Source organism: Phalaenopsis equestris, unplaced genomic scaffold (assembly GCF_001263595.1).
Source record: "Phalaenopsis equestris unplaced genomic scaffold, ASM126359v1 Scaffold000002, whole genome shotgun sequence".
NCBI classification, from domain to species: Eukaryota; Viridiplantae; Streptophyta; class Magnoliopsida; order Asparagales; family Orchidaceae; genus Phalaenopsis; species Phalaenopsis equestris.
This window is the reverse complement of record NW_018164444.1, coordinates 27,638,589-27,666,438: the sequence shown is the minus strand read 5'-3', so window position 1 is coordinate 27,666,438 and position 27,850 is coordinate 27,638,589. Positions and strand designations below refer to the sequence as shown.

Genomic DNA, 27,850 nt, shown 5'->3' with positions numbered 1-27,850 from the left:
TAATAATAAATCGGAAGAAGGGGAAGAAGAAGAAGAAGAAGAAGAAATAGAAGAAGAAGAAATAAAAGGTGAAGAAGAAGAAGAAGAAGAAATAGAAGAAGAAGGAGAAGAAGAAGATGAAGATGAAGAAGATGAAGAAGAAGAAGAAGAAGAAGGATCATCGACGGAGGCCGAAGGGGCGACGAAGGCCTTCGCAAATCGATCGAGATGGGAGAGAGAGGGAGACGTTTCGCGAATCGGAGAGAGAGCTCTGGCTTGTCGTGAGGAGATGCGAAGAAGGGATGGGGGAGGAGCCTTTTTTTAATATATGCATAATATTATTATAATATAATAATAGTTATTATTATTATTCAATTAACCTCTCCCCGTTCATTTTCGTCGAACACGTCATCACGATAAAATGAACGTCTCTCTTAGGTAAAATTGACGTTTTGGACGCATCGATGTGGTCTATTTTGTCGTCCGAGGTCGTTCGGACCACTTATTTTAGCAATCGGGGCGAAAAGAAAAATTCACGCATTTTTAGCCTGCACGCAAAACCGTGGTACAACGAGTGTCCGTCCTAAGTGGAATCGACATTTCGGACTCACTCGCGAAGTCTGTTTCGTCGTTCGAGATCGTTCGGACCACTTTTTCAGCAAATGAGTCCAAAATGATAATTTATGTTTTTTTTAGCCCGTATTTGAATCGTTAACGACATGGACGCCCTTCTTAAGTAATATCGACGTCCTGGACACACATGACATCAAAAAAAGAAAAAAAAAATGATGCCAACATGTGTGTTATATTTTCATTTAATTTTAACAAATTAAAATCTTTTTTTATACAAGATGCCCTAGTACTTTTAGGTCTACCTCTACCTTTCTTAAAATAAGTCAAATCTAAAGCATCTACTCTCCCAATCAGATCATCAAATAGTCGATGTTTAATGTGATCAAACCATCTTTGACGACTCTCTACTCTTGTCAGCCACTAGAGCTACACGAACCCTTTCATGGATATCTTCATTTTGCATTTTGTCTCTAAGTGTCAAGCTAAACATTCTCATCTCAGCACCGCTTAACTTAATTTAAAGCTTCTCTTTTAAAGGCAAACATTCTGCATCATAAAACATTTCGTGTCTCATTACCATCTTATAAAATTTTCCTTCAAGTCTAAGCGGTACTTTTCTATCAAAGAATAGGCCCAATCCATTTCTCCACTTCAACCATCCAACTTGATTTCTACTAGTAACATCCACATCTATATCACCATCACTTTTATAGCTCATGTATATTCACTTTGTGTGGGCTTAATTGGAAGTTCAATAATTTCTATATGTTTTTGTATTATATGTAAAACTAATTAGATTGTTTTAGTGATCAATTCCTTATAAGTGGTTTCTGATAACTATCTGTTGGTATTTTTGCTGATTTCTCACTTCTAAAAGTCTTCCTTGATGAATCAAAATTTGCGCTCAAGTTGAAAAGTGCTAGTCAGATATATCTTCTTGGGCTAATTAATTCATCTTATGAGGGGAAGTTATCTTTGATTTTCTATCACCTAGTTGACATTTGCTGCTTATCTAACTCAGCGGATGAAGTTGTGGATGCTAGATTATAGGCAACCCTGATTTTTTTCATTAACATAATCCCTATGGCATCTATCTTGGTTATTTCTTTCATGGTGAGTTTTTCATCTCGTAACCAAATTATGAACGGGTTCTTCATGAATGTTAACCCATTATTCAGTTTTTATGGACAAATTTGATTATTTTCCCATTGAAGAATTTGTCTTTAGGCAGTGAGTTGTTTTCTAAACTATCATTCTTGACTATGGCATCATTAAATAAGCCCTATGTTTGGTGAGCTGCTGGCCACTTGCTCTAAAACATCTTTAGTTTTATTCTGTCATTCGTAGTTATGTATGAATTACATGGAGACTAGGGTGAAGGTAACTGGTTTGATCAGCGAAAAATCTTACCAAATTTAGAACTTTGATAATATGACTTGATATGGATTTTGGAAAGCTCTAATATGCATGGGATAAGGTTAGATTCAGTTAAAGTCTACACAAATTTTGTCAGGAGGAGCCATATTTCTTATTCCTTTTTGGACATGTTTAGGGTTGCCGTATTTTCATTCTTTCAGTCTATTTTATGATTCCTGCGTATATTCAATGCAGGTAGATGTTCATGCATATTTAAATAGATTTATAGGTATAATGCTGTATATGTTCATTTATAAGTATAGTTAGTCTTTTTATTGCCACATCCTGTTTCATCTCTAACCTTTCTTTTACTAGTAGCGAAAGTAGCCCTTCTTCTTTTTGTCTTGTATAGGGGAAACTTGGGATTTTTGCTTGTCACGGAAACATGGTGACACGTCAGACTTATAATGTACATCATTCCTAGATGTGTATAGTTGCTGCATGAATTTACCAAATTGATCTGTGTTTTTAAGTGCTTATTTGATGCATGCAAAGTTGATGTTCCAACTGGATTCCTACCTCCCTCTCTCCCTCCATCTCTCTTGAAATTAATGTAGTTTAATTTTGATGTGCACCTTTCCATGATTTTCAATGTGAAATTAAGTACCCACTGAATCAATGGTTTCTTGATTTCCGAGTTTTGAACTCGGGCCTATGCTCCATATTTTCAAAAGTCTTCTTTGCCACTCTTTTCAAAACTCAACTTCTGTATATTCTTGTTAAATTTGTTTAATTTTGTATTGTGCGCATATCATTAAAGAGGTATGGTTGCGTCTGGATTCCTCCGACGGTGCACTTATTTCCTATTTATATTTTTTTGCCTTCGTATGAGATTTTTAATTGTTATAAATCCTGAAGCCTTTCTTCTATTGACAGGACTACAAAGTTCATCGTGATGAGATTCATTCAAAATTGGTTCAGATAATGCGGGAAAGATTATTGATAAATCTTCGAAAGCTACCACAAATTGTTGAGAACTGGAATGCTCCTGAGGATAATGATCCACAGCCAAGTCTTTTTGCTAAAGCAGTCACCAAGGTTTACCTTTAATTTGTTTATCTCCTAATTTTTTCAGTAAAAGGCTGTTGGTCATGTTATCAAGTGCTAACTGCTCTTGCCTCCTAAAAAGTGAGATGGCATTTGATCTCAAAATTTACTTTATTAAATTTTCTCAGGAAGTGACTTACCTTCATCGCATCCTGTCTCAAACATTACTTGAAAATGATGTCCAAGCAATTTTCAGGTGAACATCTTATCTTGTTGGGTTACCAAATTTTGCAAATAACTATTTTTATTTCTCGGATATTTGCTCTAGAAGGCGCATGCATTTTTTTCCTTTCTTGAGAAGATCTGTATATGGTATAAGCAGGGTCTATACAAGGTATGAGATGTCTCTGGAAGTCACATTGTAAAATGATTAACTTGATGAATTGGATTTAGTTTCCTTCGTTTTTATATGCTTGCCAAATTCACTTTGTGCTAGAGGAATTGGGTAGAGAGTAATTAATTGTCTTGACGAAATGGTGGTGTTTTTAGCTAAATTTCAACAACTTTTTATTCAAAGCCTTGAAAGCATTAGATAGGGGATTCGATACCTGCATTTAAGTCATTTTATCTGAGAAGAAATGCCAAAATGGCCCCTGACTCTTTTGCAAGGGGTCATTTTAGTACAAGTGTCTATAAAGGTGTGTCAATTTAGTCCCCAAATTCTTTTTATAGGGGCTAAAATAATCCCCTTATTGAAACAGAGGATGGGAACAAATTCGGCAATTTTATAAGACTTCGGGATTAAAATGACCCCATGTAAATAGTCTAAGTTACTATTCTGACACTCTGTTCTTTTATCTAAAGAACTATTTAACTTATTTATATCCCCTTTGCCTGTGTATTATGTTTTCTAAAATTTTATTCCACAATAAACTTGTTTAGATCTGATATGGAAGTAGTACAATTATAGAATTCTTCTGAAATCTAATCCTTCGGGTATTGAAATTGACATATGGAATGTTTGCGAGAACTTGCTAATCCAAATCGGGTCATTTTTTTCATCTTCAAGGATAGTGCCTGAATTGGCTGCATATTTTCTTCGGTGACATCATCCCATAACTTATTTTTGCAGGCAAGTTGTACATATTTTTCATTCTCATCTTTCTGAAGAGTTCTCAAAAGTGGATATCAGCACACCTCAAGCCAAGAATCGGTACGATATGATTTGCTCTCATGATTTTATCATTCTGAAAACTTATCTGAAGATCTTGAATGCTTTTCTTTCTGTTTGCCAGACTCTACCGTGATGTCCAGGTTATACTTGGATGCATACGCAAGTTGCCCTCTGATGACTCCAACAGAGACAGAGTGCCAAACTACGGTCTGCTTGATGAATTCCTGGAAGAGAAATTTGGAGAAAAAGGCATTTCAGATCATTTAAAGTAGTATTTGATTGAGCTATAGTCAGATTCTTTGGGGGAATTTGAGTGAAAAACACTGGCGTAGCAACTTTGGTTGCAATATCACTCAGGTTAGTTTCATTTTATGTGAAATTTATGCCGAGAAAGGTATCAAAATAGTTCCATGACTCTTTGTAGGGGGTCATTTTTAATCTGTCTATATAAAAGTGACAATTTAATCTTCGTACTTTTTTATTAAAGGCTTAAATAGGCTTCATTTCAGTCCTCATTAAAGAGTGGGGGGATTAATTTAACACTTTTATAGGTTGGTACTAAAATGACCCAATATAAATAGTCAGGGCACTATTTTGAGACTACTCAATTTTTGCCTCTGCTATTGTTTTTGAGTTGAAAACGGTCCTTTTTTTTTTGTGTTCTGGATGAGCTGACATTTTTTTTTTCCAATCCATCACCCTATCCACAATCAAAACCCAAACCGGCCTGTCATTCCCTTCATAACATCCGCAATCCCACAGGAAACAAATATTCTGCATTTTCGAAATCTATGATTTTATATCTGTTTTGCTCCGTGTACTTGACTGATTACAAACATTTTTGGTTTGGCTTCATTTCCTTCTGATATATATATATATCATGAATTTGCTATTTATGACTAAAGGATTTGACGCATCATTAATCTGTTCAAGTTGATGGTCATCCTTAATCCTTTTACAGGTGTGCCTTTCATCCATTTTGATAAGGAATTTATCCAACGAGGCTGCTGCTTAATTTGTGAGCTTCTCAATAGAGGTGTTTTGAAGCGAAGTATTCATCTTTTCTTCTTCGTCCTCATAGTTCCATCCTTCTTCTTTTGCCCTTAATTTATTGAGCTATTTGATGAGATGACGCACACAATGCCATCTTCCTTTCCTTCAATTTTTTTGTTGAATAAATTTAGCTTTGTAGATGTAAGTTTATGAAAAAATTTCTCAATCACTTGCTGTAAGTTTCCATAGATACTGAATGCCTCGTTCAATTGCTTGGATCATGGCTTCTGTACAGAACATATTTTTGCAGTAGTAAAAATATATATATGATTTGCATGTAGAGTTAAGCTCCCTCAATTGCTTGTTAAGCACAATCCTCTTTATACTGTTTAACTATTGTGGGAATTTTTATATGCTTGCCATACAATTCTTATGTATTTGCATATTTAACACTCAAAATATGATGTTTAAAATTTATCATAATATAAAAGATTAGCATTGTGTTGAATACACATTCTTTTTTTTTCTAAGATGGTAGCTGCACCCTATTTTTTTTAGACAATTTTGCATGCGGACAGTCTTGACGCAGCTCTGCATCCGGACTCCAATATAATTAAGCCAACTTCACAAAATTTTAAAAATTGTCTGCACCCGAACTCCAATAAAATTAAGCCGAGCGTATAAAATTTAAAAAATCACTTGCATTTCAACTCATAAATTTTTAATTTTTAAAAGAACGGTTATCTGAAATACAACTGAAGTCGTGTTATTGGAGCCCGTGCGCAAAGCTGCGAAATTATTTCCTACTTTTCATCCATCATGCCTTAACAGCAGGATTTGAATTTCTTACTTCTTTTTATTGCTGTTCAGCCCCTTTTATATAGAGATCAAATATGATATCACTGAATCATAAGTTCTATTTCATAATTTTTTTAGAATGGAATCACATTATTTCAATGTTAATTCACAGGCGTTGTCTAATGAAGAGGGTCTGAATTGTGATATATTGTACGTTAGCTAATGTCAACCCTAACGAAGGTTAATTAGAAAAATATTTTGGATATTTTTATGGGGCATTTACAGACATACCACACAGTTCTTTCATATTTATATATCTAACACCTAGACTTTTGCATTTACTCACATAACACTCAAATTTTTGACATCATATCAAAAATATTTTCATGCCATCTTTTTAAAGTGGTTCGTACATTTTTATGCATAGATTTTTAATAGAATTCAGCTCCTTTACCCATTGGCGAGCTTGAACTCCAATTGGCTCATATGATGAAAGGACAATACATAATCAATTAAGATTTATGTGACACTTAATTTAAATAAACTTAATAATTTCACCATCTAAAAATACTAAAAATACATTGGAGAACTTAAATATATAAATTAAATTTTTAATATGACATTAAAAATATCACTATTATTAATTTCTTAAAATTAAGTTATTACTTCACTTCAATTTTTATTATCACATTAAAGATATCATGAATATTAATATTTTTATATATATAACACTAAAATATTAAAATTAGTGATTAAATTTTTAATATTAAATGAAAATTACTTTTAAGTATAATCAAATTCTTAAAAAAATTTCGTGTTCGGCTTGTTAACTTAACAAACAAATAAAATATGAGCTTCTCAGCGAGCCGAACACGAGATATTCGCTAACAACAGCTGTTTTAACAGAAGTAATGATATGTATGAAAAATGAAAATATAAGTATTAAATATATAAATACATAAGAAGCAATTGGTATATGTATAAATTTCCCTAAAAAAAAAGAAGAAAAAAAAAAAAAAAGACTCATATGGCATGCATTCAAATTCACAAAGAATAAAATTTGCAGCGTAATATTCGTGAACCGTTTAGAGTCACGACACGAACACAGCGAACATCGTTCCGACGCTCCCATCCACCTTCGTAATCGGCGGCGGAGAAAAGCAGCGCAAGGAAGAGAAACCAGAAAGAAATTCAGGTGAAAAAAATCGCCACCAATCATGGCGGCTTCGAAATTCAGGGCTCTCGGGGCTGTTATGGCGGCGACGGGAGCGTCTTGGGCGGCGGCAACCCTCCTTTCCTCGCCGATTTCCGCTGGTGATCGCGGTTCCACTGCTGCGTTGGAGAGCTCGCGTCGGAGGATCGCTGATCCGGCGGCCTTCGTGCCCTCTAGGGAGGTTCAAGCGGCTGCGTTGATGGGTGCTTCTGCGGCTAACCCCCTTGACATTCTAGTGATAGGCGGCGGTGCGACCGGCTGCGGTGTGGCTCTCGATGCTGTATCGCGCGGGCTGCGAGTAGGGCTCGTCGAGAGGGAGGATTTTTCGTCGGGGACCTCGTCGCGCTCCACCAAACTTATTCATGGAGGTGAGGCGATTTATAGTCGCTCGGTTTTTTTTTCCTCCCATTGTGGTGAAAGCACTCCCTTTCCCCTTTCCCCTTTCCCGGACATTGTTAGAACAAATCGGTCACCCAGTTAAGAAAGCTTATGGTTATACACAATTCGGATGATGTAATGTATAATTGAAATTAAATGGTGTAAATGGATTTGCTTCTAATTATAGAAATTGACTTTTCATAGTTATTGTTATCACTTGTGCTGCATGGGAGGAGAAAATGTACATGCCATTACATTGCAGACTTTAAGAATGTAAATGCTTGGCAGAAAATTTGAACTGCATTGGAAAGAGAAACCATCAACTAAAAGAATTATAAAATCAATGTTAGGGCATAAGCTCACTCTCTGTATGGTGAGATACTAGTGGTACTGGTTCCAATACTCCCGAACTTGTGTATTCTTAGGTTTCATTTGGGATCACTTTTATTTTTTAATTATATTTTGTTTGTTTATGTTTTGATTTGAATTAAAACATGTTTGGCTGTGATAGTTGTTTTTAAAAACACTCGAAACATATGTTTTGACAGTTTTTAAAAATAAGGTGATTTGCTTTTAAGAACAAAAACTAAGAACACATAAAAATTATTTCATCCAAACATGTTTTCAAAAATGCACATAAAATCGAAAACAAAAGAAGAAGACAAAAGTGATGCCAAACGAGCCCTTAGTGTATGTTTATCTACTACCCCAACTACAAAAATGGTAAACAAAAAAAAAAAAAAAAATTAAGGGACTTCATAACTCATAAGTAATAATTTTTTGGTTGAATACCACATGTTAAAATTTATTTGCTGTAATTGGTGATTTGTTAGACATGGTCTTAAATTTCAAACTTTTTAGCTCATTATTTTTAGCCCATTAATTGGAAGGGCTTTATTTTGAGTATTTTCCTTTTAATTGATCTACTTAGTAGTTACTATTCATAAGTCAAACTTATCGAATGAAAGTAGTTTGGTCGAGATTTTTATGCTGATATCATTTCCTTATACCTTTTTCTAGTTGATTTTTTTTGGTTATTTACTGTTATACTCATGTAATAAGTTTTTACGCTTTCATATACTAAACTGCTTTTTACAGGGGTGAGATACTTGGAGAAAGCTGTGTTTAATCTTGACTATGGACAGCTTAAGCTTGTTTTCCACGCGTTAAAGGAGAGGAAACAAGTTATTGAGAATGCTCCTCACTTATGCCATGCTTTTCCATGCATGACACCTTGTTTTGATTGGTTTGAGGTCCTGTATTATTGGGTTGGATTAAAGATGTATGATCTTGTAGCTGGTAGAAGAATGCTGCATTTGTCCAGATACTATTCTGTAGATGAGTCAATTGGACTCTTCCCTACACTGGCCAGAAAAGGCCATAATAGAAGTCTCAAAGGAACAGTGGTTTATTATGATGGACAAATGAATGATTCTCGTCTGAATGTTGGTCTAGCTTGCACTGCTGCTTTATTGGGTTCATCAGTGCTTAACCATGCAGAAGTAATATCCTTAATTATGGATGAGTCCAACGAGCGGATAATTGGTGCCCACATTCGAGATAATCTGTCAAGTAAGGTCCAATGAAACACTTGTTTAATTAGATATGATGCTTTCTTCTTCATGGGCTTGACTATGTTTTCTCTAAAGTAAAGTGAATGTTATTGTGGCATTTATTGGAGGTTCGCTACTCTTTCTTATTAGCTTTGGTTTGTAACTATTTTTCTACTTCAGTACCCAGCAATGGCACTTTTGTGCTTGATTTTAATATAACTATGCATATCATATGCTCATTAGCTTGAGATTATTAGTTTTATTCCTGATCATAAATCTTATGGATTTTTCTGCTGCCATTGGTGGAAATTTTTTGTTTGTTTCTGTAAAAAACTCACATTTTACTGCATATGTACAACGCTTGAGCTTTGTTGATATTGGCACCATTATCTCACAGTTGCCATATTCTATGGAACTGGATTTCACCCTCTTTTTTTTGCCCTTAACCCTATGATTGTTAACTATGCATTTGTTTCGATGGACTGTCTTCTAATATTTGTATTGTTTGACATTTATATGATAAATATAGAAATCCTGAAGAAACTCGTTTTACAAACTACTTTGATGAGTTCACACTAACAAATGAATGGCCCGTGTGCTGCAATTGAAGATCTTCTTGCTTTTTAGTGTTTCCAACTTCAATTGATGAGATTATTTTAGTAGTACCAGACTGAAGATGACTGCGGAGCCATTTGCTTGGCTTAGTGTCCATGTGGCATTTCAAGAGTGTCCATTGTTAGGCATCACATGGTGTTTCCTGCACGGAGCCTTTCACATGGCTTGGCGTATACATAGTACGGTTCATGCATGGGTTAGCATACATGCGGTGTTACTCACCATTTTCTTCTTTCACGTGTGGCTTAGGTGTGGGTATTCTATGAGAAACTTTTTGGTTCAGAGTATTATAGTTGATGGCGACATCCAAGTCATGACATCCCTATCTCTTATGACTTATGCTCTTTACCCCTCTAGCTCTTAAGGCATCTCACATCACACCATCCTCTTTTTTCTCGTAAGTTGTAGATGTTTACTCTTTTTCTCATGTTTGTGGTCACACATGGTCTCTCCCGTTCATCACTATTAAGGGATCTTATTCACTTCTTGTTTATCAGCTCTCTTCGCGTCACAACTCCTCTTGCCATGACTTCTTAGACCTTGGTTGACCCTAGTGCGGTCGCCAACCATTGTGACCCTTAGTGCTTTTGAGCCTGTTGCCCGTCCTTCATCCCTTGTGGTTGAGCTTCCCTCACCTCATCTTTTGCACTCTTTTGTGAATATTATTTGCAGCTCAAATGTTGCATATATTTTTCTCTTTTTACGCTTTCTCCAGTTTTCTTCCATCATAATTCGAAGAATTATCAGCATAAATAGCCTTATTTTTCTTGAGGAAAGCCTGTTGTCATCTTTTATGATTTTGACCACACTTCTTAGTGAATTTTCCACTGTTCATCTGAATATGGGAATAATTGACAAGTTTGTGCTTGATTTTTTGTTGGTAGTTGAATATTCTGTTAGGTTTTTTAACCCACAGTGTATCCATAATATTTATAAATAAATTAGATTAGACTCTTCTTGCAGTTCGATATATATGTTAAAATGATCTTACATTTTGATTGCTCTATGGGCCCTCTATTGTATCAATTTAGATCTCATTTTTATGATTTGTCTGTACTATTTTTGATGCAGGGCTCTCGGAAGGGGAAAAATGGCAAACACGGGGCTCTCGGATGCGGGACTTCAAGGAGGGTAGTCCAGCAGCGAGTCGGTCTAGCAGGGAGACTAGATCGGCCACCAAATCTATCAAGCGGGATTGAGCGCTCCCATTCCTACCACTCCTCCCTTTTTCTATCATGATTCTTACCTTCTTGGTTACCGCCAAGCCCTCACTGCTTTAACTGTTTTCCGCCCATTGGGAAATGCCTCACCTTCCTATCCTAGATTATATATGTGTTGTTTTGCGTGCTTAGGGTTAGTTTTTGATTATTCTAGATTTCAGTTTGCTGCCTTTGAAGCATTTCTTCCTTTTGAGGGTTGTATCCTACGATGAAGTGATGCTCCGGCTGTAACTCGTTCAAGGTGGTGATTGTCTATAAGTGTGCTGATGGTGCTCCGGCTGTAGCTCAACTCTGTCGAGATATTTATCCTTCCAACTCTCTTCCCCTGTTTCCTTGTTGCAAGGCCTAAACCCCTTTCCATGTTGTTGCAATAACCCCAACTGCCGCTGTAACACCTCTTCACTTTCCTAGCCTCTTGCCACTTACCTTTTTACCTTCAAACCCTCTGCCACCACCTTTCCCCTTGCTTTCCTACCGTCGCCGGCTCTAGGTTCTGCCTTCCAGGGCTGCTGACCAGCCCTTCATTGTACCTGAAGCATCCAACCTGGCCCTCCACTTACTATCCAATCATCACCCAACGTCGCCTTCCTCCCTTTGGGTGTTATTTTGTATTTGTTTGTATTTTATTTCTTGTTTTGACGAGTCTTGGTTGTAACCTTTGAATGTCAACAATAATATTTTTACGTTCTATTGTGTTTTGGGTTAACTCTGATATCATTTGTTGTTAGAACTAGCCTAACCCTAGTCATATTCCACAGTTTCCTAGTATCCGTTATAATAAAAAAAAAATTTCCCTACCACCAAATAACCTTTCCACTTCCACAATTTCTAAAACCTGACCATGCCACGTAAGAGATACACGCTCGAGCTTACCCAGGAAGAGATTTACCAATTTCAGCAGAGATTGACGGACATTGACGATGATACCCCAGAGTGACTTACCCTCAATGGTGGCAAGGAAACCATAATAGAAGAAAGGGACAAAAATTTCGACCCTTTCAATAGGGAGGATGTCAGCAATGAAGTTGAAAGGCCACGACATTTCTGAATTCAGTATAAGAGGAGGCTTGGAGTGGAGATATTAGGTGGAGGACAAAGAGACTACGAAATCAAGGTGAATCTACCATTATTTGAGGGAGGTATGGATCCAAAAAAATTATTGATTGGCTACAATCTGTTGAACGAATCTTCGACTATAAAGATGTGTCAGAGGATAAAAGGGTCAAATTAGTTGCTATCAAATTGGAGAAGAGTGTCTCTTTGTGGTGGGAAAACTTATAGAGAAAGGAAATCAGAAAACATTAATAAGACTATCAAGTGGGAGAAGATGATGAAAGCCACATAGATAAAATATCTTCCACCTCATTATCTTCAGGATATGTTTTCTGAAACTCCACAAACTACAACAGGGAGGCCTTTCCGTGGAGGAGTTCACAGCTTATTTTGACCACTTACAAATGAAATGCAAGCTAACCGAGCCAGGGGAGCACACTGTAGCTCACTATCTCGTGGGTTTAAAGCCCGGTATCAACAATGTGGTATAACTGCAGTCATATTGGTCACTTGGAGATGTCTAGACCTTAGCACTAGAAGTGGAAAGGCAGCTGAAACAGAGCAGACAACTACCACCAGTCAGACAACCATCCATAGTTGGCGACACCGACAGGAGAACATCTCAGGGAGTTGAAAAATGGTTCAGATAAGGCAGAGTCACCCTCAATGAGAAGAAACCTGAGAAGAGTAGCATGCCTACTACAATCCTCGCCAAAACATGTTTCAGATGCCATGGATTTGAGCTCATTTTCTTCAGTTGCCCAACGAGTAGAGCTGTGTCTTTTCCCGATCAGAACGCCGTGGAGGAGGTTAGCGATGAGGATAAAGCGGAGGAACAGTGTGAGGTGTACCACCTGCCACCAAGAGGAGAGACGTTTGTGGTTCGACGGATCCTACAAGCTGAGGATATGAGAGATTCACAATGGTTTCACCACACATATTCTACACTTGATGCATTGTGAACGAGAAAGTATGCAATCTCATCATCAATGAGGGGAGCAGTAAGAATGCGACATCTACGTAGATGGTGGAAAAATTGGGTCTCATGACTTAGAGGTACTCCCAACCATATCATCTGATGGTGGAAAAATTGGGTCTTATGGATGCATGTATTTTTTTTGTTAGGAAGATCGTTGCAGTTTGACGGGAGAACTCAGCACGACGGATTCAGGAATACATATTCCTTCACCAAGGATGGGAAGCGCTTCATCTTATTGCCTTCGGCGGAGCTCGAGATCACAAGAGCTCTTAATAGAAGAACATCATCTGTGGGACCAATTTTGGTGATGACAACGGATGATGGAAATGAGATACAAGCTCTAGACACCAGACATAGACGATAGAGGGCATTTTAGGATATCTGGATCGATACCTTACGACCAGCACTACCATCGTGCGGGAGGTTCGGGTTACCCCCACTTCAGACTTGATTAAGCCGGTCGTGGTTGACCTTAGGAGTATTCAACAATAGAGGTGGGACACACAGTTTAGTTTAGTAGTAGACTCCCAAAAGATTGGACTAATGCTGATGTTTGCTCGTAAGTGTAAAAAGCTCCTCAAGTGTCTTGGGGGACGGTGTAATCGTCAATGGGATCTAGGAGCTTCGTGGATCGTATTCATTGAGCCCTCAACACTAGGAAGTATGACAGCTCCATCACCAACAACAAACAGGAAAAAGCTTCGTCGAATGAGGTCAGCGAGGTTCTTAAACGCTGAAAAAGGGCAAACAGACGTGGGACTCCAAGGAGGGCTGAGTTGTGCGATTCAACAAAGATCGGTTCAACAGGGAGACTAGATCAACCACCTAATATATCAAGCAGGATTTGGCGCTCATGTTCCTACCGGTCCTCCCATTTTCTATTCTGATTCTTGCCTTTTGGTTACCACCAGCCCCTCCCTGCCTTTTCTGTTTGCCGCCCAAAGGGGAAGACCTCCGCTTTCTATCCTAGCTAATATATGTGTTGTTTTGTTTGCTTAGGGTTAGTTTTTTTATTATTCCATAATTCAGTTTGCTGCCTTTGAGGCGTTTCTCTCTTCTGAGGGCTGTATCCGATAGCAAGGTAGTGCTTCGGCTGTAAGTCATCCAAGGTGATGACCGTCTCCAAGGGTCCGGGTGGTGCTCTGGCTAGAGCTTGACCCCTTTGGTAGAAGGCATCATCTCATCTGGTTGGTTTGTTCTCAAAATTTGGTGTCAATGTCATATTCACTTTAGGTGAACGTAGTTGATATTCTTGCTCTTGCTAACCTCTTGATATTGATCACTTTATTAACTATTGATATTATCAACTAGAATTCTTTATATATTCTTGAAGGACCCCAGCCCTTTCTATTGGTGAACAAAATGATGATTATTTATCACATTCAGTTTTTTATTTAGATTGGAGTATTCAGAGTTTCAATTTTTAATTGGATTAAAGATTTTATATTTTTTCTTAATACTAGAAGGTGCATGAATCATAATCACTCATTTATTTTTACTACGCTTCAAGTTAGATGATCTGAATGAAATATTTTTCTCTCTTTTTACTCTTTTTTTTGCCGAGGATTTTCTGATAAATGTCCTTATTGTACTCATACCATTATCTAGGTAGTATAGTTTGTTTTAGAAGGAAAAATAAGTTTTCACATTTTTGCATAATTTAAAAGATTTATATAAATTGGTGGTAATTATCTATAAAAAGTAACTTTAGCATCTTATACAACACCCAATGGAAATGAATGGAGGATGAGGATTCTTGATGCTGACTATAAATAGTTGGCTATAAGGCTAATGATGATGTTGTCTGTGGAGATGAGTTCTTATATTCCTTGGAAATCATGCTATTCACCATCTCCTCCTGTCTAGGTACTATCACACATACCATCTAATATGGAGACCGTTAGGATCATGTATGGTCATATGATTTTGCATAGCTGACCCTGCTTGGTTTCCTACCAATGCAATGCTCAGATATCAGGAGCAGCTTATGCTATTGAACTTTTTTACCTCTCTGACGTAATCTTATCTTTTTTTTCTTTTTTTTTTTTTTAAATTCTACAAAAGCAAGACTTCTTCTTGGCTGTGGTTTAAAGATTTAAAAAAACCATTTAAAATATTTGGGTCAAGTTGAGGTGACTATTTCATCTCTCTTTTTCAAATTTGACTTTCCATATGTATGATTTTGATTATGGAGTGTAGTCATAAAGGCGGAAAGTTTACCATGCACTCGCTGAGACATAAGAATTGCTTAGGCTTTGCAAACAAATTCATTGGCGTGATAACTCTAAACAGTTGTCTTAAGTGCCCTTGCTCAAGTTTAATTAGCTTAATACAGTATCCAGCTGAGGTACCAAGTACTTGCAAACCCATGCTTCATCCCAATTAGTTTATTCATTGCCTATGTTGTATTCTGCTATCTAATTTGGCATCCATGTTTCTTGAAACTTTAACCTGCACAGTCATTATTCTCGCTCTAATTTTTTCTTATATCGGTGAAAATCTATAAGCTTTTTTGTGTGGACGGGAAGGTTGTGGCTATATTAGGACTTGTTCGATCATTCACATTGAGTATACTCTTTGCTTGTCTTGATGTGTCTTACTATAAATTTGTGTGCTTCTCTCCATGCAATGCATCCTAATTACTGTCAAATTGCATCAGGAAAGGAGTTCGACACTTATGCAAAAGTAGTAGTAAATGCGGCTGGACCATTTTGTGACTCTATAAGGAGAATGGCCAATAAAGAGGCACCAAACATGATTTCTCCAAGTAGCGGTGTGCACATAGTTCTTCCTGACTATTATTCTCCTGAAGGGATGGGTCTAATTGTTCCCAAGACAAAAGATGGTCGTGTTGTTTTCATGCTGCCTTGGTTAGGAAGAACAGTTGCAGGAACCACAGATTCCAACACTGTCATTACAATGCTCCCAGAACCTCATGAAGATGAAGTACGATTTATTCTGGAAGCCATCAGTGATTACCTGAGTGTTCAGGTAAATGATTCTTTCAAATGAAACTATTTAGGTTATTATCTTTTTTTTTATGTTTTGTTTTGGCATATTTGGAAGAGGTATTTGTTCTTTAAATATTTTTAGGTGTACATACAACACAATTCTTATATATGTACCTATTTAACCACCCTATGCATTCATATTTACATATAACACTCAAATCTCTTACATTACATCAAAATACCACCATCTCTACTTTTTTTAAAATGAAATACACATTTTCATGCATAGGTTTATAACACCAAGGTGTTATAAATGTAAGTATCAAACTTCGGGTGTTAGATATGTAAATATATATATAGTTATATGGTATGTATATATATTTCCCTTTTTTTATCCACCCCTTGAGAAGAATTTGGCATTGACATGGATGTCTGCTATTTTAGTCAAATTGCAAAGCCTGTTGAGCCCCACAAAAAAGAAAAAATCAGTTCGTATTCATCCAGATTTTGAGAAGTACTCGTTCCATTGTGTGATTTTTTGAAGAAAGTTTAATCTTGTCTGTGCTTTCATGCAGGTATGGGACGTCATGCATGTTTGTGCTGTTTCTAACATTGTTTTTACCTAGTATCAAATTCATATGGGACTTTGAACATTTCAGAAATATCATGCTCTATAAGGTCCCATTTTATTTCTGGGCTGAAACATAGTGAACTGTTTGAATGTTTATGCATGCATATGTAACTCTTTAGCTACACATGTAAATTTGAATTGCCTGAACTTATTGAAAGGACAATTATCAGAATTACAGACGCATAAACTTTTTTCCAACCTAGCATGAGATTCAGTAGGACTTTAGGTTCTGGTCTAGTTCATGACCTAGCCATAATGATAAGTCGGAGGCTGATGCCAACTAACCATCAAAGAAAACTACCTACGGCAGCTCAACTAATGGCGCATTTCTATTTTGAGCCTTAGCTAAAGCCTCCTTGTATAGCTTGATTTATGCACTCTACTGTATATGATCCTATAGTCAGCTTAATATTTTATAGCTTATGAGGGATATGAGAAACTCTTTTTATTTTTCTCCCTTTTTTGATAAACTCATAGAGCCGTATAAAGTGAAATTCCATCCCTTGTTAAACTTCATGAGGATAGCAATTACTCCTTGCCTCTTTTTAGAGAATCAATTTTACGACACTGAAGGTTTGGGAGGATCTTGCTATGAAGAAACAAATTTCCTCAAGACACCTCACTTGGAGTAGGAATTGCTGTCTCGATCATGCGATGTCATACTTCTTGGCCACTTAGAAGTCAAAGGCTTGGGTATGGCTACATTAGGACTATCTTTTAAGTCATTAGAATTGCATTTACTTTTTCTCTGAATGTTAGCTCCAATCTATTTCAAATACTAGTCAAATTGATAAACATCTTTTGCCCTATAATTGTTGCCCCATCTTTCTCTTTTGGTGGGATTCAAATGGTATTCTTATTGGGGATTTTGTATTTTGACCTCAGTCTATTTGAGTCTATTGTGTTGGTGGCACTTTGAAGGTGTTAGAGAGAAAATCATTTGCAAAGGTTGACATTTTTCTTGAGCCTCGACACCTTCAATAAACATCTTTGTGGAAAGGTGTTGAAGATATGGAGAGCATGGAAGACAACAATAAATACTAGATGTAAAACTCCAGAAGCTCAAGGAGTACAAAAGGCAAGTAAAAAGGAAAATAAGTTTTAAAGGAGATATAAATAAAGAAACCCTAGAGGGATATCAATGATGAATTTGAAATTTAAAGTGTCGCATTAAATTCTTTTCATATTAACATAAAGTCGAGATATCATCCTAGAAGGAATGAAGCCTCAGGAAATGCTTGTAAATTTTGAATCATTATCTTAGCATTTAAAGCTTTGTTATTATCTTCTTAGGTTAACCAAAAAAACTTTCTCTTGGGCTAATATTTTCAAAATCTTTCAACCAATATATCCTTTGGGTATCACTCACAGTCAACATGATGGCCTTGCTGAAGGCTATTAGGGGATAGTTACCATTCAAACTTAAACTTATTCACAATTTAGTTAATTCAAAAAGAAGAGTTGCATCTGAAAGAAAAAGGAAATAGATAAAAGGGCTACATATGCTTATGAGAATACATATGTTGACATTATGTGGATCGTCTACCTTGGTCCCTCACTTTTTAACATTTCTTTAGATTTTTGTGTGGACACTATGCGGCTACATATGCATATGAGAATACATATGTTGACATTATGTGGATCTTCTACCTTGGTCCCTCCCTTTTTAACATTTCTCTAGATTTTTGTATGAACTCTATGCCTGTGTCCTCCTTGCTTACTTATTTTCTCTTTTGAATCCAAAAATGCCAGGCTCTTCAAATGCTGCTCTTGGCACCATGGATATGTTATTTTTGGCTACCACTATTTTGATATTCTTAAGCATTTTTTGTTATAGAACACAAATACTTGTCTAAACGTTCATTTTTTGTACCTATCTCCAGACATTCAATTTTCATTTTGCTAAGGTAATTTGACGTTTTTAGGTCTTTGAATAAAATTTTAGTTCTCATGTTTTAAATTTCGTTGGCAGTCCCCATTAAAATTTTGATTTTGTATCATGCTCTGATTCTTTTCAGTTCTTTTGAAATGACACATCATTTTGAGCATTTATTTGAGGTGATCTTGCATTTTTTTTTCTAATTTTGTCATGCTTTGTGTCAAAAGTTTATTTATGTTCTTTATATTTCAAGTATTTTTACTTGAAATTCTAGAAGCCTTATGCCGTCTCCCCCACATAAGCGGCATCAAAATGGTTTAGGCTTGCCCACTACATCAAGAAAAACATATATGAGCTCCTTGTCAAAAATGACTTGTATAGGTCTTCTTATTTGCATGAAACTTTGTAGTTTAAGATTTCTCTGCTATGTTAAGAGAAATATGTATTGATATTATTTCTTGTTGTCCGGATCTTTGATTCCTATGCTTAGAAATACATGTATAGGTGTGATCCCCACCATACCAACAAAGGTATGTAGTGTATTGTAGTGTATTAAATAGACAAGAATATTACAATAAGAAATTTTCTTATCACATCGAAATGACGCATGCAGGTAATTAAATATCATGGTGGGTTTGCTTTTCATTTTTTGTTATACCTTGCATGCAGGATGTATTGACGACCAGCTTATCGAAGCCAAGCAGTGATAAAAAGGAGCACACTTAACTTCCTTTTTCTTTTCTTTCTTTTTTTTAAACATTTTTTTATTTTTTTGAGTACTCTTTTCATCTTCTTTCCTTTCTTTTTTCTTTAAGTTATATGTTTAAAGACTGAAATGAAGATGCAGAAAGAGAGAGACAAGTGAAGAAAGAGGAGAGAGAGAGATTGAGAGATAGAAAGAGAAAGGAGAGAGAGAGAGATTGGGTAGAGGGGGAAAGAATAAAAAAGAGACGGTGGCAGCAGAGTTGGCATTTGTGGATGAAATTAAATCCTAATTCCCCTATGTATTGCCTTAAATCCAAAATCTCACTAATTTTTTTCCTTCACGTGTTTATTGGTCTATCGATGCCTTCTCTAGTGAGCCCAATTAGCAACTTTCTCTTTTGCACTTGATGCAGATGCTAGCAATGCCTTCTGCAATGAGTTCTCATGCACTTCCTTCTTGCTACTTTGATGTGGAGGGTTTTGAGTGGAAGCGAAGGAGAGAAGATGAGGAAGAAGGTTTATGTAGTTGAGGGAAGGAGGTCAAGACCTAGAGATTCCTTTAAAAGAGAAGCACAAAACTGAGTTAAGTGTTGATGAGATGAGAATGATTAGGTGGATGAATGGTTTTACACTTAGAGACAAAATACGAAATGAATATTTTCGTGATTGGGTTGGTGTAGCTCCAATGAAGGACAAAATTAGAGACAGTCGTCTTAGATTGTTTGGTCACATTAAATGTCGGTCATTTGATGATCCAATTGGAAGAGTAGATGTTTTAGATTCGACTTATGTTAAGAAAGGCAGAGGTAGACCTAGGAAGACTTGGGTATACTGTATAAAAAATGATCTTAATTTATTAAAATTAAAAGAAAATTTGACACTAAATAGGACGCAGTGGAGCACAAGAATTGTTGTGGCTGACCCCACTTAGTGGGATAAAGGTTTTGTTGTTGTTGTTGTTGTAAATAGAGTTGGACATCTGTCTTTGTTGTGAGGGCATATGGTGTAGGTATGGGCATGTCTGGGTTTGGTAAGGAAGGTTTTTTTTTAATGAAGTTGAAAGAAACAAAGCCAATAATGGTTTTTTTTATTGGCATGCTGGTAAAGTTGGAGTGGTGGCAACAGCAATAGTTGAGGGTTGAGTAAATAAATTTGAAATTTAATGTAAATAATTTTCTTAATTTAAATATAAAGTTAAGACTATATTTTATGTGGCGGGTAGCTATTAATAAGATAGTTAAAGGTTTTCTAAGTAGGTTTGGTTTCAAATACAGATAAATTTGAATTCAAATTTAAAGCTCATGGTTTAAGTCACAAGACAGTTATATAGATGTGCAATGTGCCAACTCAAATGCCGTATAACCTACTTTAGCATCTGTTATGATATAGATATGAACATATATGGGCAAATGCGCAATACATAGAGGGAGAAATGTTATTGCCCTATGGGCAAGCTTTCTTTTACCAACCAATACAAATTTTAATGCAGACTCTAAAATATAATGAAAACCATTGATCTTAACGTATCCTATACACATTTCTATTGAATAAGTTTCATAAGATTCTATATAGATTTTGTACAAATATTGATTTTAAAAAAGTGCACTCGAGTGATTTTTGAAAGCAACGTGATTAATGTTATTTTTAATGCAAATTTAAGCTTACATACAAATATCATACCATTTGAATAACTCATTGAAAATACAAATATTCTATCACACTATTAGGATCATCCATCAAGAATAGTTTTGAATGATCTAGGCCTCAAGCATATAGACAGCACTTTAGTGAATAATCTTGGCAGAGGAGAAATGATTTTTTGGCCAATTCTAGACAATCTCATCAATGGTTTACAAAGGGAATAAACTCTTAATTAATTTTCCGATAGTATTAATTATGTATTACAAGTTTTACATGAGGGATCATTTTGGATCAGTTTTGTGCTGTCGGGGGATGAGAAAAATGTTATTCTTTGGGACTAATTTAACTACATATGAATGATTTTGTAGTTGTTTTGAGATTTGAACAATGATCAATATAAGCTAGAATTGTGCACTCTCATAATAATAACAAAGCATTCCTTTTTCATAGTAGTCGATTGTACCATGAACTGGCAATCTCAACAGCCATTTCAGAAGGTGATGTTGGTCGCCTTAGGGTAACCTCATGAGTAGCCAATGTATTAACCACTTTTGGGGACAATTCAAAAATAAATCACCTGCTCCACTTATAAATTCACATATTTGACTAAGGGGATAAACAACTGATTTCCACTCACATTATGATATTTAAGCCTATTGAGCGCACCGCATGGAGGAAGGAAAGGCAGACAAAGAAATGAAGTGAAGTAAAGCCTGAGGTGGGTGGTAGAAGGAACTTAATATAGACTCAATCTTTCTTTGAGAAATGGATACAATTAAGTAGCTAGGGCTTTATCTTTGGTACTGGATATGAAAGACTAGTACAGGTACTCTAAAATATTATCATCTAATAAAGAATTAAATGTGTGGTATCCAACTCTACTAATGAAGCCTTGCTCAATCCCATGCTCTGCTCTTGACTCGAGCTCACTTGTGTTCTGGGCAATAACAATTTCGCATTGCAGGGGGGGTGGGGGCGATGAAGCAAAGACAACTGTGTGCAAGGTACGGAGCCTTTGAGCTCCTAGTAATCTCATTTGGATTGACTAATGCTCTTAATCCATTTTATACTCTTATGAATGAGATTTCCCATGAAAAATTCGTTGTTATGTACTTGGACGACATTGTTGTGTGTAGCCAAATTTTGAAGAAATTGTACGGTACAAAATTACATAATAACCAAAGAATGTCAAGCTCTTTTCTTTGTGTAGATCTTATTTTAATAGGAGCTTGATGAGTCGATCTGCTATATGTCGTGCTTTTACTGTTATATTGGGATTTAGTCCTTGTATTGTTTGACATAAAATAGATAGTAGATTTGCTTCTGCCTTTTGTTGAATCCTTTTCATGGCTATCCAATAGGCGTGTTATTCATATTTTAGTTGTTTATGTGTGTATCCAAAGCATAGAGAATTTTACATACACGAATCTTAAAATGCTTAAAGCAATTCAACTAGGATTTTATTTTGAAAATAAATTCCCTTCTATTATTGTTTAGTATCAATTATATTGATTATATATTTGAATGTTCTTACCATTAAAACGATTTGCATTTAGAGTATGTGTATTGTTCATATGCTCTTGCCAAATCAATATCAAATATTTCCATCAGCTCCTTACTTGAGTGGTGTTGCCTTTAATTTTTAAAGTGGAGGTCTAAGGCTTGATTTTTTGCAAAATAAATAAGTATTCAATTGTTATTAATGAAATGGTATTCAAATTCTTGACATTTTTTCATTCAGAATTTTTGGCAATGGAGCTTAGCTGACATAACACTAAATCACATGAATTATATTTGTACCCTTTATAAAATAAATAAAATTGAACTTTATTGCATTAACAGGCATGGTTTAAGTTTGTGATCCATTTCTTCCATGTTATTTCAGGTTAGGCGTTCTGATGTCCTGTCAGCTTGGAGTGGTATCCGCCCCTTAGCCGTGGATCCATCAGCCAAAAACACTGAGAGTCTATCTAGAGATCATGTCGTCCATGTCGATCATTCTGGTTTGATCACCATTACTGGGGGAAAGTGGACGACTTATAGAAGGTATGGTTTAATGTTCATCTATTTTTGATGTAAAACACTTGGACACGAGACTATTATTTTGTGAGATATGCTCCCTTATAACACGACTAATGTCATATTTGATTGGCAAATCTAGTTCTCTCATTTTTTGTCCATGTTATCTATGAACTGCTGTACTTATTTTTCTCTTATGTCACATTATGCTTTCTTACTAGTTTTGACTAGTGCTGTGCTTAAGCAGGCTTATCCTGTGTGATTGTTTTGGATTAGCCAATTGTCTTTAATTATCCATTATTGTATCTTTTGAATTTCTTTTTGGATATGTTTGATCTGTTCTTTGTAGTTATCGGTATGTTATTCAGGTAGATAGGAGATTGGGAACTCATAAGAAAGCATTGCTGCTTCCTAGTTAAACAACCCGCTGAAGTTCTTGGAATCTAACTTGACTTAATAATTGCTAAATAGCAGAAATTTTGTGCACATGACTAGATACCTGAATGTGATTGTAGACTTTAAGTTGATGTGCATTTTGACACTATGCCTTATTTTTGTTTTTGTGTTGGAATTTGAATTACAAACCCTGCATAAAAGATTGCCACATTAGCTGTATAGTCTACTTATGCTCTATATTTTTTTAAGCTTTCCGAGGTCCTAATATATGGTGGATGCGAGCATATCAAAAAGGTGCTATCGACAGATATATTCAAAGTATTGTCATTTATGGGGTATTTTTGCCCCTTGCTTCTAGTTCCATTGACGCATAGGTGGCATAGAAGAGGTATAGTTCAAGTAAAAAGTTATAAGGCTCTGCAGTATAATTTCATGCTTGTTATAAGTGTTAGATTAATTAAAAACGAAAGAATATAGAGATGATAGAGTGTCACTGGCTCTATATAGAGCCTAAAGCTTTCCAAAGACATTCAGGGAACACGTGATGCTTTAGTTGAAAAATTTGACACTTTCACTAGACCCTTCATTTTCTAGAATCGGGTAGAAGCATGGGATAAAGAAGAAAGTTCTCTACTATGGTATATTTACCATTCTTATGATTTATAGTCTAATCTCGGTTTACACTTTCTTTAGCCTCCTCTTCCTTGTAGAATGTGAGATGAGGAGGTGATATAGGACTACAATATTATCTCGAACTTCTACTTCTAGGACTCATGGCAAGTGGGAATTGGTACCATATGCCTCCACTTTCATGATCAATTGATGGTAATTTGGTATGAATCTTGAATCTATCCTTTCTTGTTGAGTAATGTTGATGATGTGATAGTCGTATATTTGGCGATATTATTGATGCTATTTGTCAGTTGTTTTGGTGATGTCATTGCTTCTCCTTATCTTTCGTCTAGAATATTTACAATGGTCAGGTTATGAATTGACCTAATTTGAGTAACAATCCCATTAACATGATAAATAGACTAATTTTTAGATCAAAAAACCCTTATTGATGCTTTTATAGCAAGGTTGGTTGGATCCGATTTGAGGTCAACCCAACCTAATTAAGAATCAACCCAGTGGTCTTTATTTTAAAAAACAAAGACAAATTTCATGTATGTGCCTTAATTATTATAAATTTTATTAGTTAGTTGAATAGAATTCAGCTTCTGTTGCATAATCATATGCATTTATCAGTTATATTACCTCCTAGAGTTTATTTTATGCTTGTGTTCGTGGATCTTGCTATTGTGAAAGTGGGGTGTGCTTTATGTCGATTTGGATGGCAACTAATTGATTTGAGAAGATCATAAAATTCGAAGGAATTGAACTAGAAATAATTTGGTTTAATTGTTTCCGTTTGATTTGGATAAATCAAAGTTAGTTGCATTGCATTAATTGCATTGTTTATGTAAATTATGCAAATTTTATTACTTGATTGATAAACAATAAGCATGGTTAAATCAAATAATTATAAAAGAAATTTAATTTTAAAATTCTTGATTGCAAAAGCATAGTTAAAATCATATGCTATGATTGAACTCCATTTTTTCATTTTATCAAAAATTTTGAATCAATAACCAATTCAATAATAGAAAGCCACATATTTTAACAATTTCAACTGTTATCTGAAACATTAACTTAAAAATCAAATCGAAGCATTGTTTTGGATGGTTCGATTTAATTTTTAATTCATAACCAAATAAGGCACACCCTTGCTGCAAGTTTTTTTTTTTTTTTTAATTATTATTAGTGAAAGTTCCTAAAGCTGTCCCATGTTGAAGTTTATTTAATAATTTGTTGGACCTAGTTTATCTTTTATGTCTGCATCAATTATATTGTGATTTTCTGCATTTCTGTTTTTATGGGTGAACTATCATCTCCCGATCTTTGGATTATTTTCTTGATAAGATCAAGATAATACTATTAAGCCCAAAAGGATTATTCTTAACATGATCATGAGGAGGACCTCAATCTCTTTCTAAATTTTTGCAATCTATTCTAAATGAATATTCACCTTTCCTTTCTATAGGGACACTATGCACTTTTGGGGACGTAAAATTCCCTAAAGTAAGTGTTAGAGTATATTTGAGTCCACTACAACTCAATTTAAATTTCAATCAAACCAATATTTTTTATCAGATTTTAAGTTTTTTGTGTGATACAAATGATATTATAATTTTTATTATGCATATTGATAGAAAATATATACATTGAATATTTTTTTCGGGAAAGTTGAGCCCAAAAGGCAATTTGCGTGATTCGAACACACCCAACCACTATGTTGCGGGTAAGTTCGATACATTGCATATTTTGATTATATATTTTATTGTATTAATAACTTATAGAAAATAGTATCCATGGCATGTTGTGCTTTTTTACGGTTATGCCATATGTGTCATGAATTTTTCTAAAGTTGGGGTTTGGTGATGTTCTCTCTCACTTTCTCTTTAAGCCATCAAAATCCGAGTTTACAATAACAACCCTTAATAAGATTTTTATATGCAATGATGTGCCATAGACAAACACTTCTTCAATATTCATTATAAAGATGATCAAGGAGGCTAAAGGCCATGACACCCTTCTCCCATACCCCCATCTAGCATGTTCTTGCCTATAAGCACTTCCAACCACTTAATGGTTTATCCAGTGTGGCGTCATCAAGTTCTAACCATCTTAATGGACTTAAAACCAGGGAACCCACTGTATCCTTGTTTGCAAAGAGCTTCTCTTGATTGATAGACATTCTTTTCATGGTTTGGTTGAGCTGAATCAACCAAGGTTGGCCAATTTAGTTTTGGGAAAAAGTTTTTAAATAGCCTTTGTTACGCATTCTTAAAAGACAAATTGACTTGCTTCATGGTTCTTATTTGATTTTTCCCCTGATCCCCTTCTTGTAGTCCTTAATTTGACAACAAACACTTTTGATTAGTTCTATTTTATTTGTGCATTTGGCCTGCAGATAGGACCTTACGTTGAGCAAAGAATTTATAGCAAGTAATTTTTAGCGAGGTTCCTTTCAATTTTTCTTGGTGTGTGATATCAAGTACTAAGTATTGAGTAAATTCTCAAAGAAATACCCATTTAGGTCTAGTCTGTGTTGACCTCATTTTTAGTGAGGTCTAGTCTTCCTCTTAGGATTTAGGATCTAGCCTTAGGGTTCTCCCTTTGACTATCGTAGAGCCTTAGAAATGGGACCCGCCTCATTTTAAAAATCTAACATACTTATGTACCCTTTTCCCTTTTGGAGTTTCGCATGTGTGGTATCGGCTTCTGGCACTTAGGAGGTTGAAACCAACATGAGGAAACCGAAAAGGAGTTCCTATAGGATCATTAAGCCCTAGGGTTGCCTCTTGCACAATTTGCACATGCGCGCACACAAACTTCACGATTCGTTTAGTCGACACGATTAAATATCACAATTCATATCGCTTGCATCGTTATCTGTCAAGAACTTGAATAAACTTTTGAGACGATCGATCGCAGGTCAAAATTTCATAAAATTAAATTTGACATATTTTTTGTCAGATCGTCGACGGGGTTGTCCGAACGACCCCGGATGACGAAACGGACTGCGTCAGTGCGTCCGGAACGTCGGTTTTGCCTAAAGGAGACGTTCATTTTGTTGTGAGAACATGTCCGGGAGAAAATGCATAAAATGGAGCAATATTATAATAATAATAATATTATTATTATTATTATTATTGTTTTGTTATTATTATAATATAACATTTCGTTTTTGTTTCCTCCTAAAAGGGCCCTAAATCCATAAATCGATCGCACGCCTCCCTCTCCCGTTCGCGAGTCCTGCCCCTTCCTTTCGTTCGCGAGACTGACCGAGCCCCCTTCCCTTTCGCGGTTCATCCTGATCGCTGCCATAGCCGAGCAGCCCTCTCTCCGACAAGAAGCTTTGGCCGAGGTCCCCCCATCCGCGTGCTTTCGTGCTCTGATAAAGCTTCCACCTGCTCCCTCCTCTGCCTTAAAGCTTCGCCTCTGTCGTCGTCTTCCCCCCACTCGACTCTTGTCGCTTCTCTTGGCTCGGCTGACCGCCCAGGTAGGTGAAGGTAACTCCTCCTCCCCCTTTGCTATAAAAACCTCACTTGGGGAATGTTTTAAGGGTTGGCCGAAAATTTGGAGAGGGGGAGGTGCTACCGATTTGTTTTTTTGAGCTGGTGTTCACGGGAATGATGTAGCTTGTTCCCTATGCTTTCTTCTATATCAACAAGTGAGGTTTGGGATTATTGCACCTTTCTAGCTGTTCATTTTATTCAGTTGAAGTCTCATTGCAATATTCTTATGATTTATTTTCTTGCTTACTATGACATTTATCTCTTGAAGTTTAATTACTTAGAAAGTCATGATATCAGGAAAGAAGCAGTTATATTAAATATATATATCGTTCCCTTTGTTTTCTTGGTCAGAATGCTTTGAAATTCAGTAAATAAAAATGCTTTAAGTGTTACACATGCAATTGCCCCTTTAAGATACAGCGAGCAGTTGTTTTAAAGTCATGAATTGGGTGGCGCGTAAGTGGATACTGGCTATAATTTGTATAGAATTTGGAGGTAACTGTTCTATTTTATTTACCCTGTGCATGTTCTCTGGTTTCACGGTGGCATCTTTGGTATGGCATGAAAACTTTAGGT

At 35.9% G+C, this 27,850-nt stretch overlaps 2 protein-coding genes across 3 annotated transcripts in view; both read left to right on the top strand.

The window, feature by feature from the left end:
- The window catches only part of LOC110020772 (vacuolar protein sorting-associated protein 54, chloroplastic-like), a 33,732-nt gene extending 28,263 nt beyond the window's left edge, over positions 1-5,469 (top strand). The window contains exons 3-7 of the mRNA XM_020718992.1: positions 2,845-3,006; positions 3,144-3,211; positions 4,088-4,168; positions 4,251-4,486; positions 5,091-5,469. Coding sequence (XP_020574651.1) covers positions 2,893-3,006; positions 3,144-3,211; positions 4,088-4,168; positions 4,251-4,401 — 414 coding nt within the window. The 5' untranslated portion in view covers positions 2,845-2,892 and the 3' untranslated portion in view covers positions 4,402-4,486; positions 5,091-5,469. The remainder of the gene's footprint in view (positions 1-2,844; positions 3,007-3,143; positions 3,212-4,087; positions 4,169-4,250; positions 4,487-5,090) is intronic.
- Positions 5,470-6,972: 1,503 nt separating this feature from the next.
- The window catches only part of LOC110027723 (glycerol-3-phosphate dehydrogenase SDP6, mitochondrial), a 37,476-nt gene continuing 16,598 nt past the window's right edge, over positions 6,973-27,850 (top strand). Inside the window, exons 1-4 of one of the 2 annotated variants that reach the window (XM_020729272.1) lie at positions 6,973-7,501; positions 8,610-9,083; positions 15,591-15,922; positions 22,624-22,784. In XM_020729272.1, the coding sequence (XP_020584931.1) occupies positions 7,138-7,501; positions 8,610-9,083; positions 15,591-15,922; positions 22,624-22,784 (1,331 nt within the window). In that variant the 5' untranslated portion in view covers positions 6,973-7,137. The remainder of the gene's footprint in view (positions 7,502-8,609; positions 9,084-15,590; positions 15,923-22,623; positions 22,785-27,850) is intronic. The other variant, XM_020729264.1, reaches the window with a different exon arrangement.